General features: G+C 36.1%; 1 protein-coding gene across 1 annotated transcript in view; it reads right to left on the bottom strand.

Moving 5' to 3' along the window:
* The window catches only part of CDKL5 (cyclin dependent kinase like 5), a 77,200-nt gene that overhangs the window by 37,385 nt on the left and 13,725 nt on the right, over positions 1 to 26,090 (bottom strand). Inside the window, exons 3-6 of the mRNA XM_053971529.1 lie at positions 12,222 to 12,267; positions 9,066 to 9,202; positions 6,022 to 6,142; positions 4,823 to 4,882 (exon numbers count right to left, since the gene is read on the bottom strand). Coding sequence (XP_053827504.1) covers positions 4,823 to 4,882; positions 6,022 to 6,142; positions 9,066 to 9,202; positions 12,222 to 12,267 — 364 coding nt within the window. The remainder of the gene's footprint in view (positions 1 to 4,822; positions 4,883 to 6,021; positions 6,143 to 9,065; positions 9,203 to 12,221; positions 12,268 to 26,090) is intronic.

Consider the following 26,090-nt stretch of genomic DNA (forward strand, 5'->3'; position numbering starts at 1 on the left):
GAAAATCAGCAAAACTGTTCATATCTGCACTTGGATCACTCCACATGTTTTGGCTTCCCAACTGCTTTAGCATCACGTTTACAACAAGGTTCTTAATGAATTAGGATCAAAAAGCATGTCCAAATTAACTTCTTTATCCACATCCTTTTGTTAAGAATAAAAAAAAAAATTAAAATGCATACTTATTTGCAATTGTACCAAAACTTCCCTACTGTCCTAAAGCATAACAATTATGACTACCGGCTGACACATATGTCTGGAAAATCCATTTGTAGGAATAATTTGACCTTTTATTTTCATTCTCCTCCATTCATTAAAAGTCAGCCAAGCACCACAATAATGTTACTGGATTTTTCATGTAGAAGTACTCCAGGACATTTGAAAATGTTTGCACTATTTTCAAAACCTATCAAGTCTTACTGTTTTGAAATAAATAATTAACAATTAGGTGAGATAGGACAGACAGATCTCAGCAGCAAGACTCCACATGAGTCAACTCCTCACTAAAGCTCAAAGTGAGACAAACTTTTGGGACTGAAATCCAGAAGCAGCATTTCTGAAATGCTTTCTTATTGGGATGTGGCATTGAAACCCAGTTCAAAATTCCCTTCAGTGAAATCACTGTAAGTCTTTCCATTATTGCATGAACAATGAAGAAATAGTAAAAATTCCAAAGTGTTGCAAAAGAAAAAGGCATAACTTTATTTCCTGACTCAATAAGTGCTACTTAAATGCAATGGATGTTTTTCTTTATATCTAAGTTCCTCTGCAGAAGCTGCCAAAATTGCCTTTTCCATTCAACTGTGTTTTGTAAGGTTCTAAATTTAAAAGGTTTTATAATTGTTTTTAGTATTCTGAAAGTGTAAAGCTTAGCATGAAGTCCAATTCCACTCACCCCTGTGGAATAATAATTTACTACAAGTTGAAGTAAAAATTTGATTGTAGATTATTATTGTTAGACTAGTGATCATAGAAAACAATTATAAATTTGTTAATGACATAGGTTGCAGCTGTTACTTTTTGCAAGATAACTCTAACTTCAAGAATTGGTAAATTAAAAGATAGGATGAGTATGATGAGGAATGGATATTTCAAAGCTGTTCAAACATAAGAATTCATATCTGCTCCCATAAATTCTATTGAACATAACTGGTGCTGCTGCAGAAAAGCGAGAAAGGATTGTTTTTTAACTTCTAACATGGGGATTGATTGAATTTTGAAATATTACTATATTTAGAACTGCTTAGGCAGCCCCATTTCTGTTTCAAATTATGAGCTATCTGATCAATCTTGGCATGTGTTTAAGGAACAGAGGGAAGACAATCAGGAACTACACTGAAGAAATGGGACAGTCAAAACATGGGAAACCCCAGACTGAAAGGGGGAGGGGAAGAAAGGAAAAAAGTTGTCACGTAATAGAAATAAATGCATGTGCTGATGTAACATCTGAGCCTGGAAGCACATGAGCTCCTGTGCATCAGAAGAATCAACAGGTCAAAGTTTCATCCTTCTCCTTCCAGGCCAGTCTATTAGAACTTGGTCACAGACAGGAGCTATTATGTCCAGAAACCAGCTAATGTAGCCTGAAAAATCAACCCCTAACTTTACAGGCCAGGTGCAGTATGGATTTGATGCAGCAAGACAAAAAGCAAAGTTATCATCATGGGCTTCAGTGTCACCTTTATACTGTCAGGTGATGCATTTTATAGATCCAATATTGCTCTGACCCTATGACACCATGCAGAAAGATGATGGACAGAACTAACAGTTCAGGAAAACATATCTTTCTAAGGGAAAAAATATTTCTGGTTATGATGGAGTTTGCTTATTTTTCCTTTTTCCAAATTGTGCTGAGGTATCAGGAATATAGAAATAAGAGAAGGAAGCTAGGGAGAAGATTAGACAAACTCTAAACAGTGAGCAGGAACAGATCAGAAGATGAAGATAGGAGGAGATTTGGGTGAGAGCAACTCCAAAAACAACAGCATTTGCAAAGGCATCATGCTGCACAAAGAAATAAGCAAAATCAGAAATTTCAGGAAAGGACTTTAAACAACTCAGAACATGGTAGGAAAAATGTCAAGGAAAAATATGTAAGGAAAAAAAAAGAGGAGGTTGTCAGTTTCTTACAGAGAAATAAGGTACATTTAAGTTAGACATAAGGTAAAGCATTCTAATCTTAATGACATATAAGTACTTTAATAGATGCCTAAGAACACTAGGGAACCTCTGTTATTCAGAATTTTAAGAATATACTAAGCAAACACCTGTCAAGAATGACACAGACATTCTTAATCCCTTCTTTGAGTAGGTGGAAAAACTAGAGGATTTCTTGAGGTCTTTTCCAGTCCCATGTTTCACGATTTCCATGCTTACACACCATACAGAAATTAAGAGGTTGCTAAAACAAGCAATTTTGAAGCCCTGGTGTTGAAAAAGCAAACACACTAGTTAGAAAACAGAATTATTTCCAACAGTCAGATGCATCTCCTGTAATCGGCACTTTGTACTGTTCTCTTTTTCCACTTCTACTGGCAGAAGTGACACCCACACAACATGTGTCCAGGCAAACACAACAACCAATCTCAATTTTATTTAGCACTGTATGTACAGAACACATGGCACAAGGATTATGAAGAATTATCTTGTTAAAAATTTATGATCTTTTCTGTTCAAACTGGTTTTGTCCACTGGGCTATTGCATTATCCTTTTCTTTGCATTTGTAATCACATGAGGAATGTGACATTGTATGTGGCAAGTACCCGTGTTCCAAAACATGAATTAAGCAAGATGGTCAGATAGCATATCATATCATGCTACAAGGCAAATTCTTATATCCTAATTCCTGCACATTCAGGAAACACTTGTGGTTAACACAGTTCTGATATGTATTTTACAGTAATAGCTTAACCTACTAGCAATTATGTCAATTAGTAATAACACAAAAAAATTAAAACCAATTCCATCTTACAAGAGTTCCTCAGGATTTTAAATTCAACTAAAGCTGAAAGGCCAGTTAAAATGAAAACTAACCCACATGAACATTAAGAACAACACAAATTCCTGTAACAGTTTGCCTTCCTTGATATTATGCTGATCACTCTGAGTACACTGTGATTGCACATCTTTTCCAGCAGCAGAAAGAGAACATGGCTGGAGCACACAGTGTGAGTAAGCCAACAGACCACACAGAGCACCACTGCTGGCAGAATTCACACCATCTCTACCTGGTACAAAAACTGATGTCCAAAACATGACCATACCATTTGTCTGGCTTTTTATTCTCCTGCAATTCTGCTGCACAGAGGATGTTGACAGAAGTTCACATGCAGAGATCTGTCAGCTCTATGTCATGTGATAACTCTAATGGCATTACTTTCAAGAAGGGACATTCCTCACCCAAAAAAAAGGAGGGAGGGAGGGCCAGGGAAGGATGTGTGGGGTGCACAGCTCCCACAAAGACCCACTCATGCTGCATGCTCCCACTTGGTGTTCCTGTTTGTGATGAGGTTAGCCCAGTTTGTGGCATGCACTGTGCAGGGCACAGCCTGTGCTGGTTGTTCAGCTCTGCACAGGGCAGTGGGTTGGCCCCTCAGTGGGGTTTGCTTGGCAGAGGCAAGATCCTGCTAATCACTGTAAGGTGAGGGAGGGCAACCACAGCAGTGCAGACAGGAGGCCTGTGGGTGTCAAAAAGGCAAAGACACCAAGGGTACCACACAAGAGTATCCTGATGTTCTGTCAGCTGTGCAGTACTTTACACTGCAGAATAAATGGCACTGAATTCAAAGAATTTACATGGACCAAATATTCTAAGGTTTTTCCTAGAATGGTTATTGATTCCGAATGTTTAAGCAAAAATGCTGTTAGGATTAAAAGAAAAAAGTAGCACTGCAAATGACAAACACCTTTCTTGTCTTCCTTAAAAGCTATTTTGATTTATTTGTTAGCAGTTCTTTTCATTCAAAATTGCAGAGGTTTGAAATGACGGCTTTCAAACTGTTCTTACTGAAAAGTGCCCTTGGGGTAACGCTATGGAATTGGCTTTTATTTACCAAGCCAAACTGTAAGCTTTTCAGCTTTTTTTTCCAGCTTTTCTTATTCTGTGTTTATGTAGCATTTAGAATAAAAATACAGATTGTTGGAACATTCTGCCCTGTTGTCTTCTTGGATTACTCACAGGGCAAAGTTCACCTTGTACTTGGGGTGATGATTCTTCAAAGCCTTAAAGCTCACATTAAACAGGCATTGGTAGGTCAGGAAACATCAGAGTTAACCTAACATGTACAGCTCTGACTCTGATTTCCAGTCAGTCTGTCATTAATCACAGGTGGACATGTGATTCCTTAATTAAGGTAACAAAAAACCTATAACTACACACATAATATTCCACAAAAGCCAATGGTTCACAAAATATAGAAAAAGTACAAGTTTACTGTATCTTTACTAAACAAGCAATAATTATCTTTTAATACACAGGCCAGATAAACCTGTAGTTTTGCCAGCCTCCTAATCAGCTCATCATCTGTGCTCTTCTCAGTTGAGCCTCAGCAACATCAGAAGCAGAAACCTTGTCTAATACTGGAAGAGAGAAATGCAGTGTTTCTATAGACATGCTAACACAGGTATTTCACAGGGTATGCAAATTCAGAACAGAATTCTTTCAAATTAAAATACTAGCCCTAAACCCAAAGCAGTAATCAATTCTGACTGTTAGTAGACTTTTAAACAGTACATACTGTAGAACTCTTACAAAATAATGCAAAATTGAACTGCAAGAGATTTTCTTTAAAAAGGTAAATAACAGGTATGTTCCAAACTTACCAAAGTCACACAACTTCAGAACATCATTGTGGCTTATTAAGAGATTCTCTGGCTTGATATCTGAAGTATCAGAGTGGGTGGAAAGAAAAAAAAAGCTATTAACTTCTCTCAATTTTGGACTTCGTCAACAAATATTATTTCATTATAACTTATTTAGAGAGATTCATGCAATCAAAAATGATGCATTACAAGAGCAACTGCTGAAGCAGCTTCCAAATTCAGTTTGTGAACAGGCAGAATTAATTTTCTGCCTTTTGAAGTCTTTTAAAATGTTTCCCAACAAAATATGGAAAGATGAAATGTGCTTACAGATATTCCTGGGCAGAAAACCAATATTCATATTTCACATTGCAAAATAAAAGAAAGGAAAGTAAAGAAAAATAAATTCATTTACCCAATTAACCAATAAAATATTAAGTATGTTGTACTCAACATTTACAGTTATAATAACCATTTGATCACCTCCTGTAATTTCTTTAGAAAAAGTGTCTTGCCCAGTTTTAAGCCCTTTTTTCATTCCTCTATTATACACATGGTACATTTTTCAAATTACATTTTGAAAATATTTTTAGAATCATGGTGGTCTTAAATATAAAAAGCACACTATGTGAGGATTTTATCTTATTGGAAATACTAATTAAGAATGTTACTCTTGCAAAGTCACAAAGCAAATTACAATTTTATTGAATCAGGATAAAGTACATAAAACTCGATGAAGTAATTCATCGAGTTGTGTATTCTAAGTGCTTGAAGCTTAGGGAGAAAGTAAATATACAGAGCTGAAACTCAAGGGTGCTGGGAGGAACTGCCTTAAGAAGTAAAACATGGGGGACCAAGTTTTTAGTTTTAGGTTATTTTTCTTCTAATAGTCTATTATCAGATTCAAAAGTGAAATGACTGAGTGCCATGAAATGTTTAAAAAAAATCCTTTTTCTTAGACAATGTCTGTTCCTGCAGTTACAGTTTACTGTGCTTATCACTTCCCAAAGACAGTGGTCAGCTAACTTTTTATGTAGATGAATTTCATTTTAAAATGATCTGGAGCCATGCAGCAGACTTAAGACCCAGGCAAATTTACTTTTTTTTTTCTGCTGATAGAAAGCAATTCCTTATATTTATGTTAAATGCAAATTACTTCAAGTTGTAACATGTTTCCTTTTAGAAAGGGCCTTATTCCATGTGGAGAAGTACACACTTACCTCTATGAACAATATCATTCTTATGGCACCAATGAATTGCTTTAATTAGCTGGTAGATGTAGCTTTTCACTTTTTCTGGTGGAACTCCATTTGGCATTTCTTCTAGCAATTCAAGCATATTCTAAACATTTAAAAGACACATCATTTAAAAGAGCTATACTCTAGCTGCTGGAAGATGCTTTCAGCCTTCTGAAGCAACACTTTTGGGCTAAAGAGCTCAGCTATGGAAAATCAGTAGTTTAACATTCAGGGAGTGAATTTTAATCATAAGCATTCTCCTAGCTGTTTTCATTCTGGAGAAAACACTTGTGAAGACAATAATCCTAAAACATGAACTACAAATATACTGTAAGTCCTTAAAAGACTGTCATCAAACCACTTCCCCTAAACACCTAAAATGTCATTTAGTTACAAAAGGCTGACCTGCCAGGTCAGGTGTGTGGCCACAAAAGAAGTTTAGCAAATCAAAGCATTTTGTAAATATTCCAAAATGCTTTAACACATTGTTCTCTCCATTAGGTTAGTTCTGCCACTTTGACACTGCAGGGCCACCATGAATCACCAACTGCATCTGTATATGGATGGGTATAAAACAACACAAGCCTCTTAGTGCAAATGAATTAACAGATATAAAAATGCCTCACAAGGGCATAAATAGAAACCTAGGGAGTATCCTATAGCTACAGATCAGTTATAGTGATCTTGGACATCTTGGCACTACAGCAACTGTGGCCATATTAAGTATTTTGTGGATATAAATAGGAAAGAAAATAAACTTACTGTTTATACTAGTACATTTCCTCTTTGAAAAAGAACACTTAGATTCCCATTATGTTAACAGATGTCTCCAATTTTGCACAATTAGAAGTACAATGAAGTTTGTATACTGATTTCTAAAATAATAATGGGCAGCAGCAGCCCATTTGAAGAGAGGAAAAAAAGTCTTATTTACTGAACACTGAAATAGGAGTATTTTGGCTATATTGCCTTACAGAACTCATTTAATTATGGATCTGAGCATTTGTAGATTTTTCATTAAAAGTAAATTTACCTTGTCTTTGACAAACATTTTCTCTAGCTGTAAAGTAAAATTTTTGAGGTTTCTCTTGAAAGGTATTTTAATGAACAGTAGAGATTTTGATGATATTTGAAAACATTTCTAAGTTTTCCAGTTTGGGAGTAAACACTGGAACTTATGTGCTTGAGTGTGAGTTTTCTTACAAACACACTTCAGATCTGAGGAAAGGAATTTTCTGTTAAGAAACCATATTGATTTTAGTTAGATTCTTGTCCACACAGAAGGCTGTGGATCTGGATAAATAAGTCAAGAAGTTAGTGTTACAAATACAAAACAAAATAATGCCACCAACACAGGAAGACATAATCCTACATGAAGACATTAACTAAGGGGATGATGAATAAAGGAGATTAGACTAAATGTGAATTTAAGTAATCTGGATTTCAGTATTGCAGAGTTAACATGCCCTGAAGGACACATAATGCTCATTACCAGTTAAACGGAAAATTAGTCTACTCCACCACATTTTATTTAATTCTTTATACTTTTCCCTCATCCAAATAATTCAGAAACATCCTGGTCTTCAAAGAAACTATGGGTGACACTACTTAAGATATCTGAGAATAAGAAATGTTCATTTACTTCAAAGTTTAACTGAAAAGAAAGGTGAACATTAATACAGAAAAGACATTATGTACAAACTAGACACGGTGCCTACCTTTAATACAAAATTATTTTATTCTGAGGTAAATTCTGATAGATATTGCAGCCTGGTGGTTTTACTGATATTAACCAGTTTTTAATATATACCCCTTATCATAACAATTAAATATCTTTTACTTATGCTGCTCTTTCAACCCACTTCTCCAGATAGCTTAACCAAGTCAACTACAACAGAAAATTAAACATATGTTCTAAGTTGGTGTGTGATCAAAGACATTTCATGTGTCTGGAACAATTACAATGAACATGGGTGAAACAAGTCAAGCTTTGAATGTTAGATCCAAGCAAGATCCACGACATTAGAAGCTGCTGATCTGCTGGTGAAAACCAAAACTGATTTCTGCCAAACTGGGGGCTAATATAGGTCACCTCATATTATGTAGTCAAGTTATATGACAAAACAGGTTGTCAACTTGACATAAAGGAGACAGCATTTAGGGTGAGAAATTTTTAGATGAGAGAAAATTGACTGCAGAGGACTAGCACTCAGCTAGACTGCAACACCACACTGGCAGGAAATTAAATGAAAATTTCAGTCAAAAGAACAGTATCTCATGAAGGCTACAGACATATTTAAACCTGCATTTTCTTTTACTCTGTGTATCTGAATACCATCTAAGTGTTTCCATGAAGAAATGCAAAATGGTTAGAATTCATAGGGAAGATCTACCTTCATCGGGAAGGTTGCAAAAATGACAAAAGACCAATCTGTTCTAGGTTGTTTTTCCTTGGAAACAGATCAGGATGCTTGGCAGTAGTAGGCCGATCTAAGGAAATTTTGGAATAGTTTCAAAATGAGGTCAGGATTGGAGTTAATGACAGTGGTCTTTGCCAAATCCCTCTAAGCAACTATTGATAGTGGCCTTGTTACAGAAATATACAAACAAATCCTATTTTTAACAGGGAAGGGTGGAGAAAGTTGAAAGAGATTCCAAGGTCAAAAGTCTACGTCTACATCAAGAGTCATTACACAACGTAACAGGACAGTTATCCAGCTTTACCATTAAACTGGATTAAAGAGTTCAGATGGAAAATTTTCTTCAAATCATACGTATCTGCATAATTTTTAACATGTTGGTGTTCACAAATGGAAGAATTTTTTAAAAGAAATACCAACACATGACATAAAAACAAAAGTAATCCGTGTTGCTGTCTCATGACATATTGTATTAAAGTTTCTGCTGCTTCTCTTTCAAGATGAGGATAACTTAATATTTTTTTTTTTGAAAAAAAAACAATTTAAAACATATTTTTAGTAGGCTGATAATTAAACTGTGGCAAGGATACTACAAACTCAACTCACTTTTTCCACATATTCAAAAACTAAGTATAATTTTCCTCTTCTTCTGAAGGCTTCCTTCAGCTCCACAATGTTCTCCTGTTTCAAAGTGCGAAGCATTTTAAGCTCTCGTAAAGTGGTTTCTTTGACTTCTTCATTTTCTAGAATGTGAAGCAAAAGTGACAAAGGGAGCTGATTAAAAAACAAAACAAACCCTCCAAGTAAAAAGTGTTATTAAGATTTGTTTTGAACCACTGATTAAATTCTCTGGTTTTAGACATTACAGAGAAAAAAAAGCTTATTTTCCAGTGCGGACTCTCTGTTTGCGTACTTCTGCACTAGAAGAGAGGTAAATGACAACTCTGCTTATTATACAACCCTCACAGATTTCCCATCACTACCATAAAGGTTTTCTGTGGCTGAGAAATTCATAAGAAACAAATTGTTTGCATTTCTATCTTTTTTTTATTATGACGGGAACTAATATGCTTTAAAAAATTAATGTGTGTGTACACGAATGTACACAATGTGTACACAAATACACATCACACACATTAACCACTGGAAAGGTTGTCCTCAGCAGAAACACTGGAATGCAAAGCTCATCTTTGAACAATACCAAACAAATGTATTTGATTCTGAAATAATTTTATTTTTCAAAAGCCATGACAAGTTCGAAGACTGAAGATTTTTAAGTTCTGTACGTTCCCCACACGGCTTTCAAAGGAAATTCAGCAGTGCCAGACCAGTGTAGCAGCCACAGGAGGCAGTAGAGTAAGTATTGATGCAACAAAGTCTCGAATCTAATTCAAAGAAGTGAAGAAATTTAACTGTTTTCTTAATTAAATTTAATCTTAATTTAACTGATTTGACAATTTAATTGTCTGAAAGGTGTTCAAGAAAGGAGTGCTGCACTAATGCTTCATACACTGCTTATCATTAAGGGGCTCTGAACTCAATAGATTCTAAAGGATACTAGCAACGATATGTGAAGCAAGCCTGACTATATTAGGTTTTATTTTTCATTTAGTAAAATGAAATCCATTAATTCAGTAAATTTACTCATGCACATAGAAACAGTGTACTTAATCACTTAGAACTGTTATCTACAACAGAGAGTTACTAAATAGGGAATGCTTCCATAAATTCAAAACTAAATCACATTTGCAGGTCATGTACCACAAAGACAGTTAGAGACAGAGGAAGAAGAAACAAGAAAGAGAAATTGTTTTCCCAAGGCAAAAGGCAAGAAGATGTTTGCAGGGGAGAGCGAATAACACTGGTCATGCAAATGCACTAATCATCATCAGAAGAGAGAGGGGGAAAATAAAAAAATGAAGTGCAGCAGGAGGGAAAAGGAAAACAAAATACTATAATCACAAATGTTTTGATTAAAAAATATATAATTTAGAGCAATCTAAATCTTTTCATTTTAAAACTGAGTGCTTGATGTTGGCTTGTATCAGCCTGATTGCATAATCTCATCTATAAAAAAGACAGTCACTTTCCAGCACATTTAGTATTCATATGTCAAACAACGGCAAAAATTCAGTGAAACAAAAATGTCAATAGAAACAATTACAGTATATTCAAACTTCTAATGAACTACCACATTAACAAGACAGATGTGAAATGGGCTGAATCAAATCCATCAAAAGAACTTCTGTCACATTTCCAGAAACTCGTAAACAACTAGCTACAAATCTGAAAAGCAGACATCAGTCATGTAAACTGATATTATGTAATACTCTTGGAAAGCCAGACCTAATGGCAATGTTGTATTTTTTGTTTTCATTTTTTGGTTGACAAACTAATACAATAATCCTGTTTAGGGCTTAATACTGAGATTTACTTCGGAGGATCTGTACTTGCCACAGCAAGTTCCAAAAAGCACTTATGAGATACTCCCATGACCTGGTCAAGATGGTCACTACAATTAAACTATCTTCTACATCCTTTTCAGGGATTTAAAAAGATTTCTGAACAGCAGAGCTAAAACATTTATCAAATATACTCTTCAAGTGTCTGGGAAAATGACGTGCCAAGCAGAGATTGCACTGTGCAAAACAAGATGCAAATCAGACTTTGCTGTGTCTGACTCTGAAAAATACAGCCCTTGTAACTAACACCACCTTCATGGCCACCAGCAATCCTGTAGGATAGCAAAAAAAAGAAGGTTTGCTAAAAATAAAGTGACTGCTGTTTCTTTAAACAACATTGCTAACTTTTGGCTAAAGCCTCGGTACCCGGCAAACCAAGCAGCATCACATCACACCGGGATGACTCCTCTCACACTTCATACCTCTGTTTGTGCAGGCCTTGGGGGCTCAGGGCTGACTTACGATGCACACAAGGTACACAGCCGCTCTCGTGGTTGATTGCCAGTGCTGCCTGTGATAGGATATGGTGATTCCCTGTCCCCCAACAAGCATGGGTCAGAGAACCAGCCTTGTCTTTGGGTTTATTATTGTTGGGTGAGGAACGCGTGTGGGAAGCACTCAGAGTAATTTCTGTGTGTCCTGCCTTCCGCCAGCCTCTTTGCCAGCAGCACTAACCCTTGCAGAAAATGGCTCTTCCTCCCTCTCAGCAAACTCAGCAATGCTGCAGAGTACACAGGGTCTGCTGGGAAGGGGCAAAGAGCAAGTTTCCTGAGGAGACTGAAGCCCACTGAAGTGAGGAGAGAGCTGCTGCTACACCATCCAGCTCCCTCCATGGATCCTTGAGAGCTCCCAGATTTATCTTCCTGTGACTGAACTTCTCAACAACTTCTTTCAGTCTCCTTCATTTACAACTTCAAGTTGCCCTTACATTTAGATCCCCCCTCACAGATGAAGGGTGATAAAAGCTGAAGGACTCTGCAAGTCACTATTACAAGACAACTTTTTCACATTTTCTGTTCACATCCAATCTCCAAATGGTAGATCTTACTACCATGTACAGCACCACAAGCTCATCCATATTAAGACAGATGCATCAAGAAAGAAACGTACTGCATACATTAGAGTGCATAATGCAGTCTCTAGCAAGGTATGAAAGATCAAGTGCTTTGAAAATTTACAGAGCTAATAAATAATTTTCTTTTTAAAATCATATCTTGCTATATGAGACTTCTCATTTTAAGTGGATAGATATTAACAATGTAGTTACTGACATTAAAGATCATGCAGCAGAAAAGATTACCTTCACTGTCTTTGAATTTCTTGATAGCCACAATTTCATGTGTCTCCTGTAAAATAAAAGCAAAGAAATGGAAATTAGCAAGATTTTTTTGTGCATTTTTTCTTGCATTTTTTTCCCCTGAGCATCAGAGGAAGAAAAAAAGAAGTAATTTCACAATGCAAAAAAATTAATTGAAAAATCTGGGAAATAGCTCAGCGATCAGACCAAGTGCAATACAAACCCACACGCAGCAGATATGTCACAATTAGGATCCCCAGTACAAAAATAATAGAGTTAAATGCCAGAAGTTCATATTTAAACACCTTGCAATATATAACAGTGAAATATTCAGAAGTGTTTTTTCTGTGACTCTTGTTTCTTAGTTATTCTGAAGCTCTAGCAATCTTTTATTTAACCACAGTATGAATATGGGTGCTTATCTTTATGAGGTGAACTGAAAACACTGTGCCAGTATTAGGCTTATAGTTAGACCTGTGATTTTGGCTGCCAAAAGTTTTTGGGCTTCAAAGTTCAAACATCCACAAAAAATACAGTATTAGGGAAGTAGCTTCTCTGTACCTCCTTTTAAAAATTTGTCACCTCAAGGGAAACCTATCCAAGATGGGAATCCTATCAAAAAATGGGAAACCTATCCAAAATGGGAAGTAATTGCATGTGGCAGTGTTCAATCACACTTACTGTACAGTCATAAGTGATAACCTCCTAATGTCCACCTGCCTTTGCATTCCTCTAGCATTCTCTACTCACAAAATCATAGGTCACATTTTTCTTTTAAGCTTCTCTCTTGTTGTGTGAGCAGGAATGCATTTAGCACATGGAGAGAACGTAGCCTAGTTCAGGTCTGTTCATTCAAAGATGCAGCAACTGAACTTCAGCAGCAGGACATGGAGGAAACATTAAAATCACGGGGTGAGGGCTTGTGAGCAGACAGCCAGGAGGCTACCTGAGTACTTGATGAGCTAGATCTACCTTACACACCTTTAGCAAACATCACAGTTTAAAAAAAAAACAAAAAAAACCACAAAAAAACCCAAACAAAACAAAACAAAAAACCAAACAAACAAACAAAAAAAAACAAAACAACAAAAAACCCCCCAAAAAACCCAAAAAAAACCACCACAAAAACAAAAACAAAAACAAACACCAAAAAACCAGCAATATCCCACTATTAATAGCATATAAAGGCTAGATTGGAGGACAGCAATAAAAATGAAGCCATTCTGGACTCCCTGAAGACGTGTGCATAACCAGTTATTGAGTAACACAAACATTTACTCCATCTTTAATTTCAAATCATTGTAACACATGAACCTGTAAAATACCTGATCCCAATTAAAATAAAAGTAACTGGAAGGAATGGTCTGAAATAAACTGAAAAACCTATTTTACTAATTATATTTCTACTACTGAGTTATAGTATTTTTATATATATTAATTCTAATTCTAGCAATAGTAGTAATAGTTACTAGGACTATGAAGGAACATTAAGAGGGTGAGTAAATTTAGTTTATTTGACTTCTGGTATATACTGGTAGGTGGTCTGGCTAATAAAGCCACTGAAAGATTTTTCAGAAAAGGAACACTGTAATTGCCCTAAAAAGCCTCTGCTGACTGTGTTATGCCTATGTTTAGACAGCCTGCACACACCACTTTGCAGAAGAACCGATTTTATCCATTAGTGTTACATGCCTATTTCACATGGGGTAAAAGAAAAAATTCCAGATGTTTCAGCTACCACAAAAAGGCTGTGTTTTATTGTCAAAATAATAGCTAAGTACACTGAAAGAAATATAGGAGTTGAAACATGTATCCTCACACAGTTAGCAATTCTGATTCATTCAAGAAAACTAGTCCACGTGGCTTCTCTGCCATATCCTGACTACACGGAATGTGATTACTTTGGAAATTAAATTTTAAAAGTTCTTGGGTCAAGGTCTTTCAAAGACTTGGGTAAGATATCCTATCAAACATCCTGGAGGATTCTAACTATTTACAGTACTTAAAGCATGAGTGGTTCTAGGCATAACAGGAAGAGAAAGACCTCAGAAACCCACTTATGGATGAAGAAGCTACCTGAACAGTTCAAAAAAATCTAACATTTAAGAAATTTTCATTTAAAAAGCTTTGTCACTTGTATTATTTCATTAAACCAATGAAATGATCATTAATGGTGTCATAAGCGATTAAGAAGTTATACATGACACTTTTCCTATCTTTGAAAAAAACCCAACAAATAATATTTAAATAACCTGAAGTGAAACAACAGCAGAATGAGACTAGACAATGGGTGCTTTAAGGAGCTGCCCTAGTAACATCATGTTCCATCTTAGCAAGGAACATTCTTGTCTAGGTTTCTTGGAGAATTTAATCCTATGTAAATTATATTCTCTAGGAATGTGCTACTGGTGAAGCAGTCAAGCCACGGCTAAAATGGATACAAGGACACTGAAGATTACTATCCATAGATTTTTAAATACATTGCACCTGCTTGACAAAAAGTCTGTAACTTCTCTATGATGCAGAACACCTCCAAAAGAACTGGGGTGCTCCATCTGACAGAAGAGAAAATTGCAGCCAAGCGCACATTTCTCAGTTCTTGCTCACATGCTTTAAAACAACTAAATGGTTTATATTACGTGAAATAAAAAATAGGTACCCCTTATAATTTTAAACTAGTTTCAAATGAAAGAACCCATCTGAAATGCCCTGTTCCTCTATCTCCATTACTCCTACTAATTTTGAACTAGATGTTCGGTTTCCACCAAATTTTAAAAAAGAAATGCAAGATGTAAAAAGAGGACATTTCAAAAAAATTGTCTCAAATTTGTCATCTGTATACAGAATATCCTTCCTTGGGGGAGGGAACCTGCAAGAACTCAGTCTCCTGTACCCTGTATGATGTTGCACATCAGCAGCATATGTAGACTATGCAACGCAATCAGCAATTGCACATAATTTTCATTAACGTAAGTTAATAAAGAATTGAAAACATGGAAAAAATTTTGTATATGAATGAATACAGAAGGCATATAATAGAGGTGGCAAAAATACCCTTCCTGGATTAGGAGAGACATGCTGGTCAGATGCAGGCCAAACCTGAAGTTTCAGACAAATATCGATAGGCACTTGGTGCAAAGTAAACGAACACCACATCGCTGAGCCCTGAGAAGATGGACAGAATAGGGGATACAAAGACAAGCAGAGAAATGAAGAAATTCAATAGTGATAATTCAGACTTCTGGGCAAATCTGAAAGGTTCTTTACAGATTCAATTTAGACTTTGTTACTTAAATATCTACTTAAAAGACATTTTGGAGATCTGAGCTCTTTTGTGGATCTGGTTTTCTGTTCTTCAAAAACAGGCTAAACTGGAATTCTCCAAAATAGAATTGTCATTCACTAAAATGTATTTTTTTTGCATTTCAAGGTGTGTTCTTTCAAGATTGTTCTTTCAAGATCAACTATGAAACAGAACAGTACTGAAAACAATATTCAGACTGATTTTGGAAACCTGCTTATACAATAGCTCAGTATCCAACTCCTAGAATGAAAATTGTCATTGACAATTAAGTGTATCACCTGGGTAGATAAGCTGGTACTAGCTGATTCAGTGTTTGACTTCAGTGAATGCCAAGGAAAGAAAAAACTCACATAATCCTTTCTGATCTCTACTATTACTACTACCAGCTTATATCACAAAGTAGGAAAATTTGAGTTTGCTTAGCTGTAATTTTGCTTCACTCAGCTACATCTATTACTAAGCACCTCATTACCATGTTCTAAAAAAATTATGACCTCAATATTTGACTTTACAAGAACAGCAAACTTGCAAATACAGAAGTGAAATCTCTCTTAACACTGGCACTACCTCTGATTATTAAGCATGTAAATTATAAACATTCTGTGTTATAAAACGATAGGAAGAACACAGTTTTACAATTAAACATACAATAAGAGATGAATATTACTGAAAAGACTTTATGTAAAAGTTAAGGATGTACAGGAACTGGTTATTCAGACTACATGATTACATGTGTCTAAAATGGGGCAAAATATGTCTCCATGTACAAACCTGCAAATGTCTTTTAATAAGGCTAAGACAAAAATTTCTGTTCAATTTTCTTCACATATAAATATAGTGATAGAGAGGAGGAAGGAGATACCTGTTCATGGGAAAAGGGTACCTCCAGCTCTGAAGAGTGGAATCACCTCATACTGGGTCTCAGTCCTTTCCTACACCTTGAAATATCTGTGGGAATTGCCTCTGGAGAAAGCACATGCCTTATTATATGTCCATTTAACCACAGATGAGAGTATGGCTCTATGAGAGCTGAGCATTTTCACTGCTGTGCTCCTTCCACCCACAAGTTTCTCTCCAAGGTTTCCTCACAAGATTGTCACAGCTGGTGTTTCCTGTCACCACTATCAAACTAGAAGAGTTCCTAATTCAAAACCATTTAATTTTATCTCATTTAAAGGACAGAAGTCCCCTATTTTTCCACTGTCTCTACAAAATTTATATGATAGAAGTCACTTTTATTATATGTAATTATATATGGCACAAGACACAAGTGTCAGAACAGCAGAGTAATGTGTCTCTGTTGTTTTCTTGAATGATCCTTGATGGGAGTATTCAAGAAAAAAGATGCTGCTTAGTCTAAATCAAGATCTTAGAACTACAATCATTATTGTCTGGAAAGAGAAAGCCTGGAAATGTCACGTTAAAAAAAAAATATCTCTTTAAATATTTGTCCCTATATTATTTCCAAGTTTCTGTTAGGACTTTTCTTCCTTTTTCTTTTGCAAATCATGGAAAAATCTGACACAAAGCACAGGTACACAACAAGGTTGCTGAAAAATAGATAAGACTGACCTTCTGAAAGTTACATTGTTCACCTCTAATTTTACTGCCTCACCCTGTATGAGTACAAGAATTTCTCAAGTATGGAATTTTTAAGCAACTGAAAGAACAAAAGTTTTTAAATATCAACAAATGTGAGCAGAGACAGCAGCAGTCAACACTGAGCACATCCTATACACAAGTAACATATTGCTGCCTTTACTTGGGTGGTGCTGCTCCAGCACTATTTAGAACATCACATCAGGATTTTATGCTGATGCATTAAGTGAAACAATAAAATATGACATGGCATGTTCTGTGGTTGGCTCATCATTTCCATCTGTACAAGTGTGAGGCTGTTTAGGCCCAAACTCAACTCCTGTAAGAAGCTGTTAAAACAATCACATTCTCTACTCACAGAGAGCATTGACATGTCAGAAAAATTATTTACAAGTGAGCAATAATCTAGTTTGATCCTCATTGATCCATTATTACATTTATACAATTTAGTTTGCCACAACAAAGACACACAAAAAAATCAACAAAATTCAGCCAGACATAGCCAATGGCTAATGTCTTTTCAGAACGAAGTAGTACAATTTTCCTCTGACTTGTATAAACATTGATATATTCTGCAACATTAAAGTATTTAGAACACATTTTTCAATAACCTTGATTTTGCAAAATCCCAGAACATTAAGCAGTCAGCTGCAAGGCAACAAAAGCCCAGAAAGCCATTACAAGATGGTACAGTATTTTTCATGAGTTGCTTAAAATGAAGCTTAAAAAGACAACTGAATATTTTTTCAAGCTTACTCTCAAAACAGGAACATAAAATATGAGCATTTTAGTCAGATCAATGTATCATAAATGTGACATTTGTAATTATGAAAGTTTTTAAACTGAGCCAAGCAATGCACGCTCTGCGAGGTCACAGGCGTCGTTACCTGCAATTCTGTCAGGTCCTTAAGTCACCGTCCAGACTCCATCTCCATTCTGCCTTAAACCACCACCTCCTTTAGGCAGCACTAAGACTGGAACACAACTTCCTGCTGTCTCAACACTTCTGATATTATGTGCTGGCAATTTTGCTGGCAATTACTTTCAAAATCTAGTGGACTCTCTACAGGCAAAGATGTGCAACATGATGCAATTCCTTTTTTCAAACAGTTTGACAATATGAAATCACAGCATACTGTGTCTTCTTCTACACCTAAAAAGTTTTACAGAATTTCCCTCAAGAGATGCTTCACTGTTCCAACCTTCTATTTCTCCCTTGAGAAAATTGCAATTCTTCTTTTTATCAGCTAAAACCCTCACACTTGGTTTATCTGAGCAATATAGCTCTAAGCATAGGAGAACTTCCAGGAAATTACTTTCTAATCTAAAAGTCATATTTATTTTTAGGAAGAGACAGAGTCTTTGGTAAATAATGACAGAACAGTATGTCTGAGTTATCACAATGCCTTTATTTACTGGAAAATTGCTTAGAATTTTTCCAACACATATATGTTAGAGTTTGCTTGAGAAGAAGCACATAGAGTGACTCACTGCAAATCAATTTTTTATCTCTTGAAAGCAGAATGTTATTTACTAACCATCTAAGTGCAGGAGAGGACTCCTAACAGAACAAAGAGTTCTATATTTTATGTGCTACTTTAGGGAAGATGGTCACACTGTCTCCCGAGGAAGAACACGAGGACTAGGGAAAGCTTAAACCATTCTAAAAGATTTTCAAGGTGAACAGCCATGTAAGCCCTGCTATTCCACTGGTGAAACAAGCACAAGAAAAGGCCAGAACCCTGAGCTACAAGTTTGATAGGAAATTACCAGTAAGTGCAGGTAATGATGAAAAGAGACTTTAAAGAAAAAAAAATAATGTAGATTGAAACAGTTTGTCTGATTTCTTTATCTATGTCCTTCAGAAAAACTTGCAACAACTTTACTGTTTGTTCAGATGTCAAGACCAAATGCTTGCACTACCAATCTTACTTATTTGTTTTAAATCAAGTGTAGTATAAGAGTGTCATAAACAGTAGGCTTTTCTCATCCAATTATCAGATGAATCCATAAGCCAAATGAGTGGTCCATCTGTGTCCAGGGACTCCCAGACTGGGGCTCCAGCCCTAGTGGCAGGCTCGAGTGACAGTGATGCTGATGCCAGGGGCTCTCCAGACTGCAGGAAGTTTACAGACCCACAGGGCAGTTGGGGATGGAAGGCACTTCTGCTGATTTTGAATGTCCCCATTTCTAGGGATATTCTGAACAGCCTTCAAGGCATTCAAAATCCACCAGGATGAGATTTGGAGCAATGTGTTGTAGCTGATTCTGCATTGAGCAGTTGTAAAGAGGCACACCTGAATCCTAAGGAGTGCACTCCAAAGCATGCAGTTTACATTCTTCAAGAACTTGCAGTCTACTAATTTAGGGTGTAAATACTACCCTGAAAAGAACACTTGAAAATAAGTGAACCCATTCAGTATTTTCTACCAACTATTGGGCTGATGATAGTGGTTAGCATCAGAACTTCCATTTTTCCAAGTGGATTTTTCATATACATTCACAATTTTCTTCAAGCAAGAAAGTAAATATGCATCTCCAAAGAATGTGTACAATAATGTAATGAGAAAGATCTGGAATAAAAAACAGATTTAAACACTATAAATGTAGTTATTCTAGCTTTTCATGATAAACTAGTACTATTTTAGCAATTTAAAAAATAATCTGTGTTTCATTTCATTCAGTTGTAACACTAATTCATATAATTTTACAATTTGACAGTATTGTTTAATCCAAACCATGGATATAAAACAGAAACCAAATTCAGTACATGTCTATAAAATTCTTCCAATGCAGAAATGTCAGTAATAGTAATTTCAGTTTCAAGCCTCAGTCTTCCAGTTCTATTTGTTTGGGTTTGGTTTTTTTTTTTTTTTTTTTTTTTTTTTTTTTTTTTTTTTTGGTCTGTTAACACTGGAAATTGTGAAAATGAAAGTTATTTATAAATAGCATAATACTGCATTGGCAGATACCAGTACTACTTAACTACTTTTTATAGCATAATCTTGACACTTGGAACACAAGTGATAACAAAGTAGATAATGCAATAAGGCAAACTGTACTACCTTCATGGCTTCCTTTAAGATATCACTGACAACACAGATTCAGAGGTCAACAAGACATTTATAATTACATTGTATTTCCTAATTTTTTTTGTTATTATAATGCAATGCTCCTTTCCTGGGCACCTTGTAACTCAAGAGTAGGTAGAACTTATTAGAAAATAGTTACTTTGGTTGGTTGGCTGTTTATTAAAAAAATATATCATTGGCAAAGTCCTCAGTGTTGTTATCCTAAGTCTCGGAGTCAAAATAGTTTCAGCATGGTTGGCAGAAATTCTGAAGTTTATCACATCTCAAGCTTTAGTTTTGAAATCTTTATTTCTGCAGTGGATACAATTTATTTTTTTATCTGGTACTTTCACATTTTACATTTTTGGGGGTTGTCTTTTTTCTCATCAACAATCTAGCATGCATTTTCTTTAAACTGTAAAACAAGACCTACTGTGAACCAAAGGCAAACTTGTCAAGTAGGTTCCTGAGGATGAAACTCTTCAGATGAAATTCAGTTTCAGATTAAGACATCCATATTCAGATCCCTGTATGTGAGTTGTGTGTTCGAACTTCTAAGAGCTCTACATTGATCAGTCACTCCAGTCATGACTCAGTAGCCTAAACTTGGGCATCTAGTAGCATCTGAGATTGCTGAGCTACCTACAACACTCACATGGGATTGGCAGAGAGGCCTTTTAGAGCTGCCTCCCTTCAAATCTCCACCTATCAGATCTTTGAATACTCTCCATTCAAGGTCTGTACTTTCTAACATTTTCTACTCAATATATTCGTGATCTTGAGCTCCACTATTATGCAAACACTGTAGCCAATTATTCTAATAATCTGGCTGGTCTTTCCATGACTTGCATCAAGAAATCGTCCGTAATACCCTCCAGAAACCTCTGGGACTGTTTACATCCCACCACTCTGCCTGTCCAGGAAATGCCAGGGAAGTTAAAGTCCCCCTTGAAAACAAGGGTCAGAGTTCTCTCCCTGGAAAACAAGTGTTTCAGAAACATAATCAGCTGCATAAAGAAGGGTTTGCCCATTTTTTCACTTTCATCAGGTGGTCTACAACAAAGACCCAAAATCATGCCACAGTTTCTGGTCTCACCTCTAACTCTGAACCACAGGGTCTCAACCACACATCATCCATCTGCTATGACCCACTTTTCCCTTATGAGTGGGCCATCACACCATCCCAGAAAATACCACCATACATCTGAAACACTCCTTCCCACAAAGGGAAACTTCATTCCCCTTTCTTTTGAGCGGATCTTTTCTGAAATGTCTGTACTCATCCATCCAACCTTCACAAAGTACAACTATTAATTCTATGTCAACAATTTTTATATACCAACTAAATTTTTTAGTGTGCAAGTTACAACAGGATTTCTCAAACTTAGCTAACTTGGCTTAACACTATCTTAGAAAAAAATTGGCTCTCAGTGCTGAAGGAAAAACACCTAAACATAGCAGCAGCTACTGTCATTTCCATGCTGCACAAGCAGAGACAAGGTTTGCCCTAACTTTAACACCTCTCATGTGCAAATGGCAGCAACAACTCCTCTGTATTCTGCAGTGGGCCTTAAACAACCAGAGGTGGCAACTGCCTATTCAGGTACCAAGCAGCCATTCCAGATCTGTTCTGGAGCAAAAGCAAGAGCCAAGGTAGAGGTTATTTTTGGTTTTAACACATTCATTAGCAATGGTAGTAGTAATGGGTAAGCTCTCACATCTAGGGGAAAGCCTAAGCTACTGTGATCTTCCTGTCTAGAACCCAACTTTTATCTTTAGTGCCTCCAATTAAAAAAAAAAGTTTTAAACTGAAAACTTTTCCTCCTCACATTTTGGGTGCACAAATTAGCATTACACTGTAATCCTGTCTTCATCATGCAATTTGGTATGTAAAAGGTGTTACCTAAGGTAAGCATCACCCTTGGTATTTTGGTGTCAGCTCACTGTTAGGTTTGGCTATGGAACATTTCAGAGATGTCTGCATTAATGGATCTGGGAATCTGTCATTCCCTTTCACTTATTCCAGATCTTTAATGAGAATATTTTTTGTGTTGTTCTCCAGGGAAGAATAAATTTGAACAGGAAATGCCACTTGTATTTTCAAGCTTCAGTTCATGTTAGACAACAGTATTACAGAAAGAAAACAATACTCTCCTCTGCCCATAATGATTCTGTGGCATTTACAAGACATCTTTTTGCTCTCTAGGTCTTTTTCATCAAGAAATATTTTTGTTGACATTACGCTCTAGCTAAAGCAAATTACATTTTAGAAGTTTTCTCCAATCTATATATTGATGTGTATTTCAGTGGAAACTCTAATTTCTTCTCAAAGTTTCTACATTCAGGTTTGCAGAGAAAAAAAAAAAGGCTTTTCTTGTCTGGGATTACACAGACAGTGCACTCTCTGGAAAATAAGAGCAAAATTCTTGCCTCCTAAGAAAATTGCCATTTTTATCTGTGAAGCATCTAAAAGTGCATTCCTTTTAGAGATTTTCTCCTCTTCAAAGAATAGCATTAAGATTAAAATTTATTCCAAACTGCTTAAAAGAAAGACAGCAGGCAAAATTCATACCTCAAACACTTTGCGATCACTGCTGCAGAGGTCAGAGGAACAGGAGGGCTGCCTCTACACAAGCTGCATGGTAATTTAGCTAACTTGAGAAGCCAACCATACATGTGGAAATAAAGAAATCTGCATCCAAGGAAGATTTCTGCCACTACTAGGAGATGAAGAAGAAATGGCAGCTAAGTTTTCATAAAAATAGCATTTTCAGCAGATGAAATTTCAACTTAGGAGCTAAATCAAGAAAGGGAGTTTGTGGACTTCAGACAGTTTTTTCAGCATCTGAAAAGATGTGGCCAGATCAGTATATCTTCCCTTATATTTCAATAAGGAGAAAAAAAGTCTAAACATCTAAACAGAAATTCTGGGAAGACTGAAAAAAGCTCTTCCACCAAAAATTGCCCCTACCAGTAAGACTTACCATGTTGCCCTTTTAGATCTTATACACAACACATGTACTTTTGAGCCAGGAGAAAAAAAAGGATAATCACACAGAATTTAAGTTCACTGTGAAAGTTTGCCCAAGCTTGACAAACAAATACTTCTTGGAAAAAGGGGAAGGAAAAGTGTCATGATCTCACTGAGTTTATTATCACAAACACTGGAAACTCTGTGTGGGGAGAGAGGATAAAAAAGTGCAGAATGAAGAGCTAAGGGACAGGGCTAAAGTAACTGGGAAAATAAGGCAGACAAATGCAGCCTGAAAACAGATTGGAAAAGAGAACTGGGGTAAGGCACCTCGACCGAGAAGTTAGTGTTAAAACCAGCATAACAAATAAATGAATCTGTGAACATTAAAATTTTAGTGGAACCCAATTTAACTGAAAGCAGAGGAACGGTGAGAAATCAGAAATAGCTGCAAACCCACTAAAACCACAGATGAGTCTCATTCCACAGTGTTCTGGTATGCACGGGGGATGAAGGCAACAGGTTACTAGCTATGCCATCTCAAATACTAGAAGCTGACAGCTGTGTGACAACTGCGTGGGTATCCATATGGTGTTCCATGATGAATTTTGTATTTGAAAGTCTAGAAAATTATGGTGGGAAAAAAAAAGTAAGTTTATCACAGTATATATAAGCAAGGCAGTATTTGAGGGGAAAAGGTAGCATTCTTTCATTAGAAATATTGGCATATGCAAAAGAAACTGAAGCCCTTCTCCAGGCCTAAAATAGAAACAGTAACCTCCAAGGCTAAACTTAAACAGAGAACAATTATATTCTGTGTTTTTAAAGACTCAATAAATCTACATAAAATGCCAAATATTTCCTAAGGTAGAGTCTATCTCATTTAGCTTCAGCTAGCTAAGAGTTAGATACTCCATCTGAATTGTCAAGGTTTTCCCCACAGTTTGTAAAAGTAGGGGAGGGAGAGAAGATCTGGCCAGAAGGTTACTGGTTTTGATAATTTCCAGATGGTGAGAGCTGCTTTTCGGATTTTGGACTCTCTCAACTTATATAAATGAGGGAGATTGGTTATGCAAGACCTAAGCACTGAAACAGTGGGTGAGATTAATTCCACCCAAGTTACTTAACTTTGCAGCCCTTCTGTCTGAATGTTTTATTTTTGCATGCACAAACTTACATGCATGCACATGTTTTTAAGGTACATTTCCAAATCTTATCAAGACTAGTAACCTCAGGGATATTACTTTCTTTGAGTTGCACAGCTACATTAAGATCATCACAGTTCATTGGACTGTATTTGTAATTAACATGCTAGAAACACAAAGTATTCCAAACTGTGCTACTGAAGTAAGAACATCTCTATTGCCAACGTAACTGCAGCGTCAATTCTCACATCCCACAAAGCAATCTGGCATAACTAGCAGCAAGACCAGAATTTCTGAAGCTCATCCTTCTTCTTTCACCTGCATATTAGAGAATAAAGTATATGTTCATCGGTGAGGATCTTCATGAAGCTATAAATATCCCTGCTATGAGCTTTGCATTTCCTTTCTCTGGTATAATTAAAGGTACTACCTGAGATCAATAAAACTTCAAATAACTTGCAAATAAAGCCCCATTAGAAGTAGCTTTTCTTCTTATCTTAAGCTTCCAGAAGAATGCTTTAGATCAGATCCTTGAGCAAGGGCTCAAATATTTAACATGAGAGGTTTTCATAAGAAAATTATGGATTTAGAATGTATGTCGTATATTAACCTCCTAGAGCCATACTTCTCTCAGTTCCAAGGCACTATAAATATTCATTTAAACAGAGGTGAAAGAAGAAGTAACAATAGGAAGTAACAATTGGAAAAGCTTTATAGTTCTTTGTGGAGTAAAGGTTTTGAACCTTTTACTCAGCCAAATTTCTCATTAATGTTTAATAACAGGATTCCTACTTCAGAGTTAAGATTACTACAAAAATCCAAAAGCTAAACCTGTACAAGTAAGCTTGCAGCTTCACTGCAATACTGCAATGAAGTACTTGCTTCATTGCAGGTCTAAACTAGACACAGATATGGAAAACAAAGCTTCCTCAGAGGAAGGGTGCCTTCTGTCCTTTGTAAACTGATATAGTAGCAAGCCTTCTGGTGGTACAAAGAGTAAACAATAGCTCTAACAGCAGTTTGTTGACTAGCATTGTGCTTGAATGTGCTAAATCTGACTTGGTTTCATCATAACATGATTCTGGGTGTGATTTCTTTTAAAAAAAATCCACAACACTGCAGTATAAAATTATATAGCAATAGCTTGGGATATGTAGCAATAAATAAAAAAGTTAGCAAGTAAGTAAATTGGTTACTCTAAATGCAGTTGAAATCTTCATAGAAAAATAAAAATAATTAGTCTCATCGTACAGGTTTAATTCAGGTAGTACTGTTTGAATAGTCAATTATCACCACCTCTTCAAAAAATAAAAAGGTGGCTTTGAAGAATGTTAATTGTTAACCTCTCCCAGTCTAAAAATCAAGAGAAAAACCTCAAACAAATCCATAGATAAGAGATCCCTGTACCTAATTATTCCTTTACTTTTGTCTTTCCACATATTTGCTCTTTGCAAAAATAAACTGTGCCCTCATAATTTGATTCCTAGCCAGATCTGTTCAGGAAGGGCATGTTCTTCCACTGAAAACTTCTAGGTCTTATTGTTTACTGTAGATACCGAGGTATCAAACTAAACAGACCTTTCATTTCCATTTTTCTTTTAATAGCTCAGAAGTGGTAAAAGATTGTCTTCGTTCACACAAAAACATATTTAGGAAAGAAGACAAGACACTTTAGCAATAAGGATAAATTTTCAGAAAGTTCCTGAAACACGATCTTCAGATGAAGAGACAAGTGAAAGCTGAGAAAATATAATCACAAGACTTTGGCTGTGAAATTTTTAT

This window comes from Vidua macroura, chromosome 2 (genome assembly GCF_024509145.1).
Source record: "Vidua macroura isolate BioBank_ID:100142 chromosome 2, ASM2450914v1, whole genome shotgun sequence".
Lineage (NCBI taxonomy): Eukaryota > Metazoa > Chordata > Aves > Passeriformes > Viduidae > Vidua > Vidua macroura.